At 42.7% G+C, this 18,352-nt stretch overlaps 1 protein-coding gene across 1 annotated transcript in view; it reads left to right on the top strand.

Annotated features, from left to right (window-relative positions):
- The first annotated feature begins 555 nt into the window (after window positions 1-555).
- LOC103738476 (baculoviral IAP repeat-containing protein 1a-like) overlaps window positions 556-18,352 on the top strand; it is a 35,084-nt gene continuing 17,287 nt past the window's right edge. Inside the window, exons 1-6 of the mRNA XM_008838488.2 lie at window positions 556-1,123; window positions 3,394-3,493; window positions 5,111-5,192; window positions 6,164-6,215; window positions 9,201-9,320; window positions 14,489-14,588. Coding sequence (XP_008836710.1) covers window positions 556-1,123; window positions 3,394-3,493; window positions 5,111-5,192; window positions 6,164-6,215; window positions 9,201-9,320; window positions 14,489-14,588 — 1,022 coding nt within the window. The remainder of the gene's footprint in view (window positions 1,124-3,393; window positions 3,494-5,110; window positions 5,193-6,163; window positions 6,216-9,200; window positions 9,321-14,488; window positions 14,589-18,352) is intronic.

Below are 18,352 nucleotides of genomic sequence, written 5' to 3'. Positions count from 1 at the left end.
ATCTTTTGTCTTGACAATCCAGGTATTTCTAATTTCTGCCTTCAGAAACCTTATGCTCTTTATTTAAAAATATTTATTACATTTATTTGGGGCTAGAAAGATGACTCAGCAGTTAAGAATACTGGCTGTTCTTGGCGAAGACCTGGGTACAAATCCTAGTACCCACATGGCAGCTAACAACTGTCCATAACTCCAGTTCCAAGGGATATGACAACCTCTTCTGTACTCCGTGGGCATTGTACAACACAGGTGCACTTACCTACATGCAGGCAATACACACATACACATAAAAATAATATTTTAAAATATTTATTACATTTATTTATTTATTTGTGTGTGTGTGTGTGTACATTTGTGGGTGAACATGTGGAGATCAGAGGATAATTTGCAGGAGTTGACTCTCTCTACCATGTGGGTAACAGAAATCAAACTCAGGTCACTAGTCTTGGAAGCAAGTGCCTTCAGCCACTAAGCCACCTCATGGGCCCTGAGTTCATGCTGTTTAATAAAAACATGACTGTCACCAATCATTTCCTTCTTTTTCCCTTTCAGATTATGGCCACCCAGAGTGCAGCCTCAGAGGGGAGGATTTCTGAGGTTGATTATGATTCTCTCCCTGAGCTCTCTGTTCTTCTTGGTGTTGACGCAGTACAGCTCACACAGATAAGTGAGGAAGAAGACCATAAAGAACGAATGAGAATGCAGAAAGGCTTTAACGCACAGATGCGCAGTGAAGCAAGGCGATTAAAGACTTTTGTCACCTATGACACGTTCAGATCGTGGACGCCACAGGAGATGGTGGCTGCTGGGTTTTACTTCACCGGGGTGAAATCTGGGGTTCAGTGTTTCTGCTGTAGCTTAATTCTCTTTCGTACCAGACTCAGGAACCTTCCCATAGAAATCCACAAGAAATTTCATCCAGAGTGCGAGTTCCTTTTGGGAAAAGACATCGGTAACATTGGCAAGTATGACGTGAGGGTCAGGTGTCCAGAGAAGATGCTGAGAGGAGGCAAAGCCAGGTTCCTAGAAGAGGAGGCCAGACTGGAGTCCTTCCAGAACTGGCCATTTTATGCCCACGGGACATCCCCACGTGCACTGTCAGCAGCTGGCTTTGTCTTTACAGGTAAGGAAACCATTGTCTGAAGTGTTTCTGCGAAGTTCAAAGTTTAGGTTCCTTTTTTTTTTTTTTCAATTTTTGTTAACTGTTACTCATTTGTTAACTGTGTTATATCAGATAATCAGATCTATCTCATTAAATTTCAACTTCAGCAGTTTTATTCCTGCTTTAATTTATTTTAGCATAGCATCATTAGTTTGCAAATATAAATAAAATAAAAAGTTAATTTTCTTTAAATATGTGCCTTAGACAGTACTAGCTGTGGGCTGAGGATGTAACTCAGTGCCGAAGTGCTTACCTAGCACGTGAAAGGGAATGGGTTCAATTGCCAGTCCTGGAGAGAAAAAAGACTACACAATACTAGCTATATTCTTAAGGTCCTAAAAATAAGTCACAAGTTCAGCTTGATCCTGGTTTTCCCATTCGTAAATGTCATCACTTACATATTTCTTTGATTCATTTACTTTCTGGTTTTTAGAGGTGGTTCCTTTTTTTTCCTTCCTGTTTTAACCTGGAGTGTATGAAGCAAATTGCATTTGAGAACACTCTCTTTGAATTTCATTAGCTACACCATAGATGTTATGACAGATATTGTTCTAGTTAGCTGTAACTGTCAACTTGACCCAGCCTAGAGTTACCTGAGAAGGGTGCCTTAAATGAGGGATTGTCCAGATCAGATTGGCCTGTGGGCATGTCTGTGGAAGATTACCTTGACGGTTAGTTGATTTAGGAGTATAGTAGCCCTATAAGTTTAACTGGTCAAGACTATAAAATCTAGTCTGTTGAAAGACCCATCTTTCCAGTTTCACTGGTCAATCATCTGGTCATAGGACCACCCCCAGGAAGGCAGGTTCACGTTAAGTCATGCTGAATAGATGGGAGGAACACCTGGTGCGTTAATGAGATAGTGAATTTTTCCTGCCTGGAACCCTGCCTTCTAGTGCAGAACTTCCAGACCACTCACAGTCATGTAGTCTGTAAGTCTGCCCGCTTTTCTGAATTCAGAGAAGCATAATCTTTCCTTTTCTTCTCCATATTCCTTTTCTAAACATGCTTTCTCCAAGGCTCTGGGCTGCCCCTAGCATCTTGTATTTCTTTACTTTCTCTAAAGCTTCCTTCTCCCAGCCATGTGGCTGCCGGTCAGACGTGTCTGACCTTCCTCAGACTGTAAACCTGCAGGGCTTCACAGCTTTCTTTCCTTCTCCCCACCATTCTCCTCCTCAAGGCAGCTGCCAAGGTCACCAGCTTATCCGCCCCCCTGAGGATTCTTCTTTAAAATTCTAATAAAATTGTAAAAGCTTAAATCTTGTATCAAGGACTTTACCTTTTGAACTTTACCTTTGAAAAGCTCCCATCTTCTCCCAGTTAGGGCAGCATTGCCTAAATTGGCTCAGAGAGTGCTGTCAGCTAAATAGATTCGACTGATTTGGAACTTTTTGAGACTGAGTGTTCTTTCCTGGTGGTCCCAAACTCCGTAACAGGAGGGCCTAGCCAACTGCGGGAGGCACCATTTCCTGAGTGGATGGCTTTGGGCTACATAAGAAAGCTAGCTAAGCACAAACGTAGGGAAAGAGCCTGCAAACAGTCTGCCTCCATGGTTTCTGCTTCATGTTCCTGCCCAAGTTCCAGCCCTGACTTCCCTCAGTGATGAACTGTGGCCTGGTAGTATAAATCTTGTAAGCCAAATAGACCCTTTCTTTTCCCAACTTGCTTTTGGTCGGTGTGTTTGTCACAACCATAGAATGGAACTAAAACAGATTTGAATGAGAATTTTAAGAGCACCTGCAGTGCACTGAGTGCCTACTTATTCTATGCATGAATCGAGCACTAATTTTAATGAACTAGTTTGCCCTTTTCCGAACATTTGACAGCTGAGTTCATTGAGGCTCAAAAGATTAGGGAAATGTGCCTCTGTTTCCACAGGAACCACATAGCTAAATCTTAACTCTAACCCCATTACTCCATCTGGTCCTGGTGTCTGTCTGCTTCTCCATCACTTTGGTCCTGAAAGCTCAAATAGCAACATGTCAGCTCTGAGAAGTACCTGGGGCGGGCACATTGAAGGCTGTACATATGAAGGATGACCATGGCTGGGGGATGGAGGTCCAGAGCTCAGAACTGGTCATACAGGGCAGTGGGACTGTGGACAGAGATTCAGACAGAGAGGTCATGGAAGAACAGGCATGCTGGAGTCTGTCTTGTTCTGCAACAGTTATTCACCTGCAAAGACACACCTAGTGCTGCTGGCCAGTCAGAATGCTCTCCTTCATTTGTAGGTAAAAGGGACACTGTGCAGTGTTTCTCCTGTGATGGATGCCTAGGGAATTGGGAAGAAGGAGATGATCCTTGGAAGGAGCATGCCAAGTGGTTCCCCAAGTAAGTGCGTAAATGTTTTATGCTTAAAATGGCTCAGTTGGCTAAGTGCTTGCCTAGCATGCATGAAACCTTGGGTTCAGTCCCCAGCATTGCATAATCTCCTTCAGTCCCAGCACTGCAGATAAGGACAGGATGATCAGGAATTCAAGGTCATCCTCAACTACATAGTGTTTGAGGTCAGTCTAGGCTACGTAATCCAAAAATAAGCAAATTAACAAGCAAACAACAATAAGTTTCAGGCTCTTTTTTTTTTTGGTGTTTTTGAAATAGGATCTCCCTGTAGCCCCAGCTGGCCTGGAACTCGCTATGTAGACCAGGCTAGCTTCATACTCATAGAGATCTGCCTGCCTCTGCCTCCCGAGTGCTGGGATTAAAGGCATGCGTCACCATGCCAGCAAATTTCAGTTTTTAAAATAGTAAAATAAAACTAAAGACAAAAAAGCCACATTGTTGGTGTGTTACCTTGAATCTTGAATCTTGCTCTTTCTCTATCCAAAATGGATCATCTCAGAAATATTCAAGCAAGAAAGGTCTGGTCACATGGTAAAAATTTTCAATTATATAAATTTAGACAAGTTTTAAATGTTGTGCTATTACCCCAAAACATTAAAATATGTCTTGTCAAGCAAAAATTTCATGATTTACTTTAAGTAATAAGTAAGTTAGTCTGCACCCGTGTCAAGCAATGCCTGTGGAGGTCAGAAAAAGGTATCAGATCCCCCGAACTGGTGTGGATGGTTGTTAGCTGTAATATGGGTGTTGGGAACTGAACCCAGGTCCTCTACAAGAGCAGCCAATGCTCTTACCTGCTGAGCCATCTCTCCAGCCCCCTATTTTAATTATTTTCAATACTATATTTAGTAGTATGTTTTTGGTTTCTTTGTTGGTTTTGTTTCTTTGTTTCTACCAAATATAGATTCATTCCTTTAACATCAAACTTTTGTTATGGGAAAAATCTCATATAAAGTAGAAAGAATAGCATAATAATCATTTGTCGACACCTGGTCAGATAATATTTCATCTCTCTCCTGCCCAGTGCTTCCTATGTAATAATAATAGCCAGATTATTTCAAAGCAAATTCCAATTGTCACATAATGCAATTAGTTTACTATAGAAATTGAGATTATGTCTTTTTAAATTTTCATTTTATTTTATTGAGAGAGAGAAAGAGAGAGAGAGGTGGGGCAGGAGGGCATGTGCATGGCCTGGTGTTCTTGAGGAGGTCAGAGGACAACTTTGTGTAATAGATTCTCTCTTTCCTCCTTTACATGGATTCTGGGATTAAATGAAGGTTTCCAGGCTTAGTCAACTTGTTTGACTAATACCTTTACCAACTGAGCCAGGAAAAAAAAGTAATGCAATATTTTTAAAGTAAGCTGATTTATTATAATAGTTTTAGAAGTATTGATACCTATATGTGTTGCCATTAATAGAAATAAAAATAATTCTATCAAAACAATGCTAATTCTCATGAGTAAGGTTTGGGGAAAGTTGTTTTAACAGTTTTATTGAAGTATAAAATCCAACAATTTGATAGGTTTTAACAATTGCTCATTGTATATGAGCCATCTCCATCACATTGTTGGGATAAATTTTTATTATTTTTTTAATTTTAGATGTGAATTTCTTCAAAGTAAGAAATCCTCAGAAGAAATTGCCCAGTATATCCAAAGCTATGAGGGATTTGTTCATGTGACGGTAATTTGTAACTGGAAACTTTTTCTCCCAAGTCTCCTTTTGATTACCTAATAATATCTGAATCACAAAGAGAGGTATTCTATTTCTTTCTTGGGTCTGTGTCTTTCTTCCTTCCTCCTTTCATTCCCCCACCTCTCCTCTGCAGAGTGGGGGGGAATCACCTTGTCTTGCTAAGCTGGACCCACTTAGAATTGCTCTTCCAGGACTGACTTTGCACTGGCTCTGCCCCCTTCATCCTCCCTCTTCTCTGAGGCCACTGCCCTGGCTTCCCTTTGCTGCCTCCATCTGCATGCCTGGTTTAGTCTTCTGACCTGGCACCTGGCTCAGGAGAGGGCCTCAGAGCTGGCTCCTTCCAGCTGCTGATATAGCCTCTTAAACTACTAAGGACTCCCTAGTGGGGAGTAGTGGGAAGCCCAGCCCTAATTGTCCTAAGCAAAACAGAGACTGCATTAACCAACTGACCAGAACCCTGCAGAAAAAGTGGACTGAAAGTCAGGGAGGAGGGGGTTTCCTTGGGAAAAAAATCAAAATCTCTCTATGGTGTCTGACTGCAGTTCTCTTTTTGAATTGGGTGTCTGGTAAGAGTGACCCTGAGAAGGTTCCAGGTGGCTACAGGGAAACATCCACTGTTGTTTTGCATTACATAAAACATTTCCAGCCTGGTGTGGTGGCACACGCCTTTAATCCCAGCACTCGGGAGGCAGAGACAGATGGATCTCTGTGAGTTCAAGGCCAGTCTGGCCTACATAGTGAGTTCCAGGACAGCTGGGGCTGCAGGGAGACTCTGTGTCAAAAAGATTTAAAAAAAAAAAAAAATCCAAAATGAATGGGAATCAAATAAAAATTAAAGGAATGCTTTGTCAACAGCTCTGCTGCCCTAATGACCCATCATTGCAGTGGGAAATTCCTTCAGTTCTAGCTCAGCTGCATATTTTATAAGACAATCTATAACATGAACTTATTTCCTTCAGGGAGAACATTTTCTGAATTCCTGGGTCAAAAGAGAATTACCTACGGCGTCAGGTAAACCTCAGGCACATTCCAAAGGCTTGCTTGGTTGGTTGGTTTATTGCCTTATTGCTTTTTTCTCTGCCCTTTGTTTTTTACTTTTTAGCTTTTACATTTTATAGCATCATAGTTTTGTTTTAAAAGTCTTTTCCATAAGTGATTTTTACTGTGATGGAATGATTTAGTTTGGAGGGTTTTAAAAAAAATTTTAACCTTTAATATTTACTGAGGCTGGGTGGTGGAACACACACACACATGTGTGGATATAGAGGTCAGGGGACAACTTGTAGGAATTGGTTCTCTCTTTCCACCATGTATAATCCAGGAATTGGACTGTAGGCTTAGTGGCATTTTTCCTCCCTGAGCTACCTCACAGGCCTGGTGTGACTTAGTTTTCAGTGTAGATGAGCATGGCTAATACGGTAACAAATGTTGCCATTAAAATGAAGTGGCAGGCCTGAGGATACCTCTCTGTGGAGAAGCACTCGCTTAAAATGGTCAAGGTCCCTGGGTTCCATACCTAGCACTTCAGAAAAATAAGTTAAGGGTTAGGGATTTATCTTAGTGATAAGGTGCATGCTCTACAGTGTGTCAGGCCCTGAGCCTAGTCCTCAGTAGGATGGGTAGACAGACATGGGGGAAAAGAGAACACTGGACAAGATGACCATGATAGCAAATGACACAGCAACAGTTCTATGGTCATCAGAGTACGGCAGCCCGGACCTAGAGTCTCAGCACTTGCAGGTGGAGCCTGAACTTCCAGGCCAGCTCTGATTATGAGATCGAGTTAGAGGCCACTTTGGGCTACATGAGGTCCTGTTTCAAAAACTAAACAAAAAGAGGGAAAGGATCTTAGGGTTAGTGGCAGGTATGATGGCCTAGGTCTATAATCCCAACAGTCAGAAAACGAGGCAGAAAAATCACAAGTTCAAGGCCAGCCTGACTAGCAAAATGCTGCTCAAACAAAACAAATAAAGACATCCTTTTGACTGTAAACACCATCTTCCAGTAATTTGTTAAATGATAAATGTGAAGGGAAAAGGATAGACATCCAATACTTGTTTTCTAGGTCTTTAGAAAACAGAGTTGTTCTCTTCTTTTGGCCACATGTATGTAATCTACAGGAAGAGTTATATTGTGAACATCAAGGGAACAGGTACCATTCAAAAAGGATGCCTATGAATGTTACCAGAGAAAACATGGAAGAGTCTATAGTGTTACCCTGCACGCTCTTGGCATTGCTATAAACAAGCAACTTAAGGGCAAGATTCTTGCCAAGAGAATTAATATGCGTATTGATTATATTAAGAACTATAAGGGCCGGGAGTGAAGAGATCACTGTCTGTAAAGTGGTTGCCTTGCAAACACAGGGTCCTGAGTCCCTAGAACCCATGTGAAAATCCAGGTGTGGTGGTGTGTGCTTGTAATCCCAAGGCTAGGGTGGTAGAGACATGTGAGTCCCTGGGGCTCACTGGCTGGACAACGTAGACAAGTTGATGAGTTAAGACTAGTGAGAGACCCAAGAGACCCTCTGAAATAAACAGGTTAGAGCCTGAGAAACCATGGTGAAAGTTGTCCTCTGGATTCTATAAGTACATGCCCATACATACAGATGTACTCACATACATACATGTACCTGCACACACATGAACGCGGGGAGAAGAAAGGAGAGTGAGAGAGCGAGAGAGCAAGAGAGCAAGAGTGAGAGCGAGAGCGAGAGTGAGCGAGAGAGAGAGAGAGAGAGAGAGAGAGAGAGAGAGAGAGAAACTGTAAGTCCTGGGAAACCTTCCTGAAATGGGTGAAGAAAATGATGAAATAAAGAAGGAGCCAAAGAGAATCTGAGGTACAGCCTGCTCTTCTCAGAGAGGCACTTTGTGAGCCCTAAGGAAAGCACCCAAGCTAGAGCCTAGTCCCTATGACCGACCTCATGGCTTAATACATGTAAAAAAATAAAATAAAAGGCCTCTAGATGGCAAAAATGTTTTCTTCATTAAATTTAAACATGGTACTCTCTCCCCCAAAAGAAGTATTCAAAGCAATAACAAAGAATTCTTAATCCTATGGTATGGTGTGAACACTGAAGCAAGCTTTCATCTTCAGAAAATTTGCAAAATGAAACATTCCAGTTTCATTCTGTTGCTGGGATAAAACTCTTTGACCAAGAGCAACTTAGGGGAGGAAAGTGTTTATTTGGCTTATACTATGAGCTCACAACCCATCATTGAGGGAAATTAGGGCAGGAACTCAGACAGGAACTAAGGCAGAGTCCACAGAGGAACACTGCTTGCTGGCTGAGTCACTGGCTCATACTCAGCTAGCTTTCTAATACATCCCAGGCCCACCTGCCTAGGGACAGTGCTACCCAAAGTAGGTTGTATTCTCCCACATCAATCATCAGTCATGGAAATCTCTCACAGACATGGCCATATGCCAGTCTGATCTGGAAAATTCCTCAGTTGATGTTCCCTCTTCTTACATGTCTAAGTTGTGTCAAGTTGAAATAAAATGTAATTGAAATTTGTTTTTCAAATCATCACAGCGTGGAGAAGACAGGTACCAATGTCTAGAGGCCATTGTGAGGTAGAAAGTCTAATGCTGATCCCCAGAGTGGACATCTCAAAGAGCAAGAAAAAAATGCACATTTTCAGGGAACTGCAAGGGAAATTGTCCTTCTCAAATCTTGACACTGACTCTGGAATTGGGTACAACTCCTCTAGCTTTTGGTGTTCTATTCTGGTACTTGATGGTCAAGAGATCATCTTAAATTACATTTCATGCACAGAATGAATAGAACACATAGAGCATCCCGTCTTTGCCACACTCTACCTCAGCCGTTCCAGTGGGGCGTGTCTGGCTTTCATTTATCCCTTCCTGCTTTTCAACCACATTCAGTTATTTTGAAGCAAGCACATGCATTAGATCATCCACCTACAACTATGGAGGGATAGCTTGAACTCTGCGATGAAAGCCCTCTGATCTCACCTGCCCCTTTTATTCAAGCTTACGGCAATGACAGCGTCTTTGCTAATGAAGATCTAAGACTGGACACCTTTAAGAACTGGCCCCATGACTCACCTGCAGGTGTGGCAGCTTTGGTCAGAGCAGGCCTTTTCTACACAGGTGAGTCAGTACGCTGTGCCTATCAGATGCTCTAATCCTGGTCTTGCATTGATCATCACTCAGCAATCTCCACTCTTTCATCATTCCTTACATGGCCTGTTGCTGCACCGTAAGTCCTATGAGCTTTCCATGGCTCCCTCGGTGCTCAGCCTCTATGGCACTAAATTTTCTTCCCTTTTCCCTTCTTGAGAGGCTTCACGCAGGGGGCGCTCCCTCCCAAGGCCCCAAGACTCACGGGCTAACATAAGACATTTTTAATTTGGGTTTCCTTTACGGTAGGGAGTGAGGGCGTGGCTTACAAAGAAATGGACACTCCATGCCCCTCACTGCACTGCCGCACAGCGGCCCGCTGTTCCACATTGCTTTCACCCATGGTCTGCCTCATTTAGTGTCTGCACATCCCAACTCAACCCGAAGAGTTCTGTGTGGGGTCCACAGGGTTCTCGCAAGGTCTCTAGCACCCCATGGGGTCCATGGCAGGCTGGCTCACCTGCTCCTGTTCCCTGCTTCCAAGATGGCTCCAACTCCTCCTCCTTTTTCCCAGTGTGCTCCGCTTCACTCTGGGTTTCTAGACTGACCCCCTCTTTTCCTTAGAGGACAAATTTACCCAACACCCCACCCCTTCCTCTGGCTCTTACAATCTTTCCACTAATCTTCTGCAAGGGTCCCTGAGCCTTGGAGGGGGTAACAGATGTAGGGAAATCTCTCTTGTATTATGGTGAGATAGTGATCTCTTGGATCTCCCCATCATTTGTCTTCAAGATGGGGCCGTTGATCTCTCAGTGGTGTTTCCCCTACTCTGGAGACAAATGGAAGGAAGTAAACACATCTAAACACACATGAAAGTACATACAAATGTCTAGAAGATATCCCCGTTGGTGTACCATATTCATAAAACAGTACATTTGCAATGGCTTCCCTGCTGGGGCCTATAGCCTTCCTTGACACAGGGGGTTGGCCTGGTCTATAGCACCAGATGTGTGTTCCACTCCTAGGAGTGGGCCTTATCCAATTAGAAATTTGTCAGTTGTATGTATGTTAGTCGAACCATTATTGCAGTAGCAGGCATTGCTTGGCATGTCCATGGTGTGCAGCATGCAGGGTCCATTGTTGAATAGAATTATAGAGGATACTTTCTTCCCCAACCACCTGCATAGTGCCTTCTGGCACTATAAAAGACATCCATCCAGTGGCATGGAGTTTTTGGCTTACTCTCAGCTCCATCTCTTCTTCTTCCATGTTCACATCATGCAGCATCTTCAGCAACATGGCCTTACTGACCTTTCTAGTATACAACCAACATTAGTGGCAATAGCCTTGGTGAATTTGAGGACCTCTAGGATCTCTTTCTGACCAACAGCTCATAGAGGGCAATCCACCCCTGGTACTATAGTTTTTCTTAATAGTTGTATGGTTTTGGGAACCTCTGTTTTTAATCTTACCCAACCATAAAACTCCTAAGAATCTTACAGCTATAGCTGGCCTTTGTTTCTTCAGGTATCTTTCAAATGGGTTTCACATCTGTAAAACACTCAAAGGTTAACATCATATATTAAATCAATCAGAGACAAGGGCTAACACAGCATAGAAAGGTTTTATCCATTTGTATTGTTTTCTCCATAGATCTTTGTTAGGTATCATGGCATGGGTAAGAGCCATTAATCTGGTTAGTTCTTTATTATCTTTAATTATCCCTTTGGAGTCATTTCACATTCTAGGGGTCTTACATGGAGTCTCTTTGTATTCTTTTATCTTTGATACACTTACAGGTGTTAGCTCCAGTTGCCTGACCCTGCACTGGGCTAAGGAGGCAGGGGGTTTCTCTTGTTCCCACTGTACCTGTTGGTTCCCTGAGTCAGGACGGCCGTGGGTCTGCCTCCTGACTGTAGCCATATCTGTCACCTCTCCATTAACTATATCTGGCTGCTGCGGGAGGCCCTGGTTGGAAAAACTGCCTCCACCCCTAGCATAGCCTTTCTCAGAAGAGAAATGCATCTTATTTAAACTTTGGGGATCCTTAACCACTCCTGGGACAGGTTTCATCCTCTTAATGTCTTTTTTAACTGTTCTTCCAGTTTTAAAGCCTTCTAGAAACTTCTTAGTACCAAATTTGCTTTTCTATTAATTTTTTCTTTTGGGGATTTGGGCTTGACATAAATCTTGCCACGTTTATCTTCAAGTAACCCAAACAGACCATTTCTTCTGTCTGGTCTTTTTTATATCTCTTGTAGGGTGTTCTCTTATTCTATAGACACATTTTACATCCTAATCAGAGTCACTTAGATCTACTAAAGCCTTTCTCATTTTACAAAAATCCTGCTCCATTAAAGGACTTAGCAAAACCACTAAAGCTCTATACCATTCTCAAGGTCCCAATTGAATTACGCTTTCCTTTATATCTCTGGTGAACACAGTCTTATCTGGCCCAGTGAACTGGGCATCATATATTGCTTTTCTGATACCTAGCTCTCTCGGTAATGCTTGTCCCTCCTTTATAGTTCTCCAGCCTCTGTTAATCATGGGAGTTTCCCTTGGTGATGACCATGTATCTTTAATACCTTCTATCAGCCATCCCATTAAGCACTGCTCCCCGCTGCATTGGCCTAGGTTGGACAGCCTATATCGCAAGGATGGTTATATAACTCAGCTGTGAAGCTTCTGCAGGACTTAGACTGACTTTATTTGCTCCTGTGTCCCATACTGTCATGAGCCACATGGTGAGGGGCTCTTACAGAGAAAAAAAAATGGGACATTTTAACTTGTGTAAGGTCCAAGGACTCAGGAAAAAAGACAGGTAGTAGTGAAAAAAGAAACAACTTAAAAATAAAAGTAGCTAAAGTTGCCCCTCAGATTCAACCTTTGATACAAAAAGAGGAAAAAGCTAGCAGTAGCATAACTAAGAAATACTCCACATTGGAGCTGTTAAAACTAAGAAAAACTTACAAACTCTCAAGCTCTGAGGCTGAAACTGAATCTGCCAGGACCTCCCTAACCTTTTCAGCTTTCCCTGCCTTGGGCAAATCTTTTATTACATAAAGTGGCCACGCCCCCACTCTGTGTTCTCCACTTGTGTCCAAGGTCTGTAAAAGTTTTTCTAGCCTTTCTATAACTTTTAAAGAATCTTCACATACCACAAACTGGGCTAGTTTCTCACATTTACAACATAGCTCTGGCCCACTCTTCTGCATGGCTGGCACCTTTTTACTTACATATTTTATAATCCACTGCATAACACACATGACTATTGCTAACCCCATTAAGTGTATGGGTTTTGGCTGCCCTCTCCCCTGGGTTCCTGCCAGCTTCTCCAGGATGGGTTGCATTATCTCACAGGACTCTTTACAGCACCCATCTCCTCCTTTCTGGATTTGGGAATCTGAACCCAGCTCCGTTTTGATCAGCTCACCAGACAGTGCTGGAACCACGCCACTTTCCCAGGCCCACATCCCCAAGTTCTTCCTGGACTCTTGCAGTTCATTTATCTAGCCAGGACTACATCAATTGTTGCACTAAATTTTCTTCCCTTTTCCCTTCTTGGGAGGCTCCATGAAGGGGCACGCCCTCCCAAGGCCCCAAGGCTCACAGACTAACATAAGACATTTTTAGTTTGGGTTTCCTTTATGGTAGGGAGTGAAGGGGTGACTTACAAATAGACACCCCACACCCCACACCCCACACCCCACACCCCACACTCCACACCACACTGCTGCACAATCGGCCCGCCATTCCTGATCCCTTTCACCCACGGTCTGCCTCATTTGGCATCCGTGCATGCCAACTCACGCCACAAAGTTCTGTGTGGGGTCCACGGGGTCCTCGAGAGGTCCCCGGTGCCCCACAGGGTCGACGGCAGGCTTGCTCACCTGGTCCTGTTCCCTGCTTCCAAGATGGCACCAACTTCTCCTCCTTTTTCCCAGTGTGCTTCCACTTCTCTCTGGGTCTCTAGACCCAACCCTCTTTTCCTTGGAGGATGAATTTACCCAACAGCCTCCAACCTTGAAACCTGAGGTCTGGACTAACAGTGAGTACAAGTAGTCTGTGTGGGACTTTTGGGTTTACACCTTTCTTTCATTGACATCATGCTTCCCATCACTCCAGACATTTCCTGGAAACTCTTACAAGAAACTGCTCATATTTACTCTCTCTCTCTCTCTCATTCTCATCTGTGCACAGGTGGATTGAAGCCAGAGGAGGGCATTGGGTGTCCAGCTCTATTGTCACTCGCCACCTTAATCCCTTGAGACAGCATTTCCCACTGAACATGGATCTAGGATGACAGACAGCAAGCTCCAGTGACCTTGCCGTCTCTGCCCACCCACAGCACTGGGGGCACAGCTCTGGGACACACCCAGCTCTTCATGTGGATACAAGGATCTGAACTCAGGTCCTCAAGCTTGCAGAGAAAGCATTCTTACACATTTAGTCATCACTCCAGCTCCCTTAGATTTTTTTAGCCAGAACTTGGCAGACCACACTTACTTTGTAAGAGTTGCTGAGAAATCTGTTGTATTTCTTGGCTGGGAGTGTGCCTAGTTAAGAATTTGGGTTTCTAGGAACTGGTCAGTCAGTAAAGTGCTTGCTGTGTAAGCTTGAGGACCTGAGTTTGGATTCCCAGCTCCTCTGTAAAATTCCAGGTGTGATAACATGTGCTTGTAATCCCAAAACTGGGAAGCAAAGACAAGTGGATTCCAGTTAGTCTTGCTGAATCAGTGAGATCCAAGTTCTGTGTGTGATTACCTCAAAAAACAAAGAGGAAGCGTCAGGCATGATGGAGCACACCTTTAATACCAGCTCTCAGGTGAGTTCCAGACCAGCGGGGATGCACAGTGAGACCCTGCATCAAAAACCAAAAATTAATTAATTGATTAAAAAGTGGGGCTGCAGAAATGCTCAGGGTTTAAGAGCACTGACTGCCCCATCATGAGGTCTAGAGTTCAGATCCCAGCACCAGCATAACACTAGACTCCCTCTCCTGTGTGTGTGTGCGTACACACACACACACACACACACACACACACACATGCATTAAACAAAAAAACCAAACAAGGTGAAATGTGATTATAGAAGACAGCTGACAAGAGCTTCTGGCTTCCTCTGGTTATTATTATCTACTTCTGAGTTGACAAATGTATGTGCTGTCAACACTGATCAAATTTCCTTACTTCTAGGCAAAAAGGACATTGTGCAGTGTTTTTCCTGTGGAGGATGTATGGAGAAGTGGGAGGAAGGTGACAACCCATTAGAAGATCACACCAAGTTTTTTCCCAAGTAAGAAAAATGCCTTGACTTTGAATGCACTTGGACAGTTATTCCCTCATTCCCCATCTTGGCCCACTCCTCTGATTCACACTGTGAAGGATACATCCTTATTTCTTTCATCCCCTTCCTCCCATGACACCCTCCCTGTCTAGCACCTTTCCTCTTGTCATAGTTAGATCTTGGTTTTAATTGGATTAGTATTTATATTTTTGAAGGCAAGGTCTCTTTATGTAGCCCAGACTGGCTTAGAACTTGATATGTAGCACAGGTTGAACTTGAACCCGTGATCCTCCTGCCTCAGCCTCCCAAGTGCTGGGACTACAGGGTATATCACCATGCCTGGCAATTCTCTGCCTTTTGGATTTCTTTGGTTGCAAACTACTTTTTTCTTCTTCCTTTCTAGAAGCTTTTAGGACTTTCTATTTCTAAGATTTCAAAAGAAAACATTTTTCTGTGATTTTGTTTCTCAAATGCTGGGGATTGAGCCCAGGACTTGGGCATCTAGACAAACCCTTTACCTTGAGCTATACTCTCATCCCCTTTTCTGTGACATCTTTAAGATTACTTTTTGTACAGAAAGCTCTAGGAAAATAAAGATTTTTACTAAGTAATAAGTAAGATTATTTCAGAAATAAATATAATATATGCAGATTTTTAAGTGAATATTTGTGGCTGGGTATGGTAGTGCAAACCAGGCTATGTAATCCCAGGACCAAGGAGGTCAAAGCAAGAAGATTGAGGGGTTTTTTTATTTATGAAATGCTTTAGTATTGTTGATTTTAAGATCAGTTTATTTTAAAATCAAACGGTTGTAAGTTAAGAAAGAAAAGCACAATTGAGGATGTCTTTAGTAATATCATTCCTTTGAAGGCATGAAAAGCTACATCTGTATTAAAGTCTATGGTGTCTTGTTCATTTCTACAGGTGTGTTCCGTGTGCGCCTGATATGCACCTAACATTGCACTAAATTATTTTGGCATTAATAGAATTTGAGCATAATCTGTTTAGCTTTAAAATAATTCAAAGTTTTAAATAATTATCGATTCCTGCAATAGAATGATAGGGAAATCTTTAAAAATATCATTTTAAATGATTTATTGACATATTAGTTATACATAATAATGCATTTCATCATGATATTTTCACATATGTACACAGTGTGTTTTGGTCACGTTTAACACCACTACCCTCCCATCAACCTCTCTTGTTCTGCTCTCACTCCTGTTAATCCCCTTACTCTTAGAATCATGTTTCTGAGACCAGCCAGGGCTGTATACTGAGACCCTACCTCAACTTTAAATAAATGAGTAAATAAATATTTCTACTTAATTTTGAGATTTGCAAATGTTTGACACTTTTGTTTTTACTTGCATGTAAAGGTGTTAAAAAGAAGTAAAACAGTAGTAGTGGGTCCACAAAGGAACCTGAGGCAGAAATTTCCTTCACAAATACAATTTATTGAAATGAGAGAACCTCAAAGCCATGATTGCCCTAGAAGTGGGAGGAAGAGCATTAAACAGAAACAATAGAAGAGCTCTAAACATGGTGGGGCCTTAAAGGGAAAGACAAGCTTTCTTTTAAGGACTGAAGAGAAACTGGGGGGAGGGGAGAGAGAGGGAGAGGGAGAGATTCCATGGAAAGGAAGGAGGACAGAGGAGCTTCTTCAGAGAGCAGCCTCCTCTGGACCAAATCCTCAGGCAGTCCTGAAAAGCTTCAGACCAGTCCCCAGAACAAAGGAAAGGTCTGGCTTTTTATAACCTTAGGTATACTAGGGAGTCTCACATCACATGACTTATTTCAGCATCGAGTACATGACAGGAGCCTGGAGGAACCAGGTACCATAAACTGACAGCTGTCAAGGCACAGCACAGACTGCTTCTTAGTTCTCTTTTCCAGAAACCAGCAGGGAGGTTTGGCCTGATTCAGGCTATAGGATCAGGCCTAAAGGTGCAGGCCTGCATTCTAACAGTAGGCAGTAAGTTGTTGAGAACAGAGGGAGTCTTCTTAATTCTTAGGATGATGAGTTAGGATGCACTCTACTTTTATTTAGAACTTGTTCAAGAATCCATCAACTTCCCTTTAATGTGGCTTTTTAGACTTCTTTTACCTCTTTTTTTTTAACTGAAAAATTACTTTTATATGAGTACCTAAAGTATTTATATGTTTGGTTTAAAAGAAAATAATAATACAGAACCTATACGTTGAAAACTAAAGTAAAATAAATCAAGCATTCTCCATGCCTTAGAAGTCCCATCCCTCACGTTTTAGTTCATGTCTGTGTTAATGGGGAACTGGGATCCTCTTTTAGGGTTCCTAGTTAATAAAACAATTTTTAAAATGAGCTCAGAATGAAACTTGAGTACAATTTGTTAAAGTCTGAAAGAAAAACAACAGGACAGGCAAGATGTGAATCTCAGCATCTTCCTGAAGAATGTTGTTTGAGAAGAGAGACAAAGCAAAGCTTTAAGTTAGGGTTGAGAAAGCCTGTGGGTTCAGCAGTGGAGTTCAGTAAGCAGAAGTATGGAGAGGAGTGCAGCTTTGGGGAGGGAGTGAGAAGGCCCAGCCAGTCAGAGAAAGCATACCGAGGCTTCAGCCAGTATCTGAAAGAAAGAGAAAGAAGGAAAGGACAAGTCACACTTTTCTGAGTTAGGACTCAGAAAAGAGGGCAGACCTGTTTCCTAATGCTGTCTACACAAGGCTGCAAGGAGGGGAGAGGTTCTAAGAAGGAACTGTACATTATCTCATTAATAAAATAATTATTCCCCCACTTCTCAATTACGTATGGAATGACAAGTCTAAGGCCTTGGGCCTCAACAAACCCTGAAGCTTCCAGATTATATATGGTAATTTAAGTCTTCTAAAGAGGCACTTCCATTTCCAAGGAAAGGGGAGGTGGGGTCCAGAGTCCATGAAAGGGTCCATCTCCAGTGGCCTTATAATCTGCTAATATCTGGCTAGCCACCAAACATATTCTTCCCATCCAGGGGGAAGCATGATCCCAATTTTCAGCCCATTGCTTTTTTGCTTCTCTGTATGATTTTTACCAACTATAAATGTGTGTGTGTGTGTGTGTGTGTGTGTGTGTATTCACAAACAAACTGGCTTTGCCTGTTCTGTTTGTTTGTTTGAGGCTTTTCTTTTTCTGCCCATGGGCGGGGGGCTGTCTACTAAGGATTGAATCCAACATGTCATGCATGCTAAGGAAGCACTGAGCTCTATGTCTGCCATTTTTCCTTGTGATGCTGGGGATAGAATCCATGGTCTTTCCCATGGTAGGGAAGCACTCTGCCACTGAGTTATATCCTCAGCCTTTGGGTTTTTGATACAGGATCTCACTGTGTAGCTGATCTTGATCTGTTGTGTAGCCCAGGCTGGCATTGAACTGAAAATCCTCCTGCCTCTGCCTCATGAGTCCAGAGATTAAAGACATGTATTACCATGTCTGGCTTGCCTGTTATTATTATTTCTATTTTTTAGCAGCAAGGGGAGGGGAGGCAGGTAGGTGTTTGAGACAGTCTCATGTATCCCAGGCTGGCTTCAAAGTTATCATATAGGGAGAATAGCCTTAAACAAGATTGATCCTCCAGCCTCCACCCGAGTGCTAGATTACAGGTATGTTCCACCATGCCCACCTTTATTTGGGGGGAGGGGTGCGGCAAAGACGTTTATTAGGCAGACCATGGCAAGATACAAAATAATGAATGTCAGTAACAACCATATTCTATCAGTCTTGTGGGCTTCTGGTTGCTAATGGAGGATTGGAAGAATTCAAA

Source organism: Nannospalax galili, unplaced genomic scaffold (genome assembly GCF_000622305.1).
Source record: "Nannospalax galili isolate Female #2095 unplaced genomic scaffold, S.galili_v1.0 scaffold898, whole genome shotgun sequence".
In the NCBI taxonomy this organism is placed as follows: Eukaryota; Metazoa; Chordata; class Mammalia; order Rodentia; family Spalacidae; genus Nannospalax; species Nannospalax galili.
Note: the sequence above shows the minus strand (reverse complement) of the source record. Positions and strands in the feature narration are given on the sequence as shown.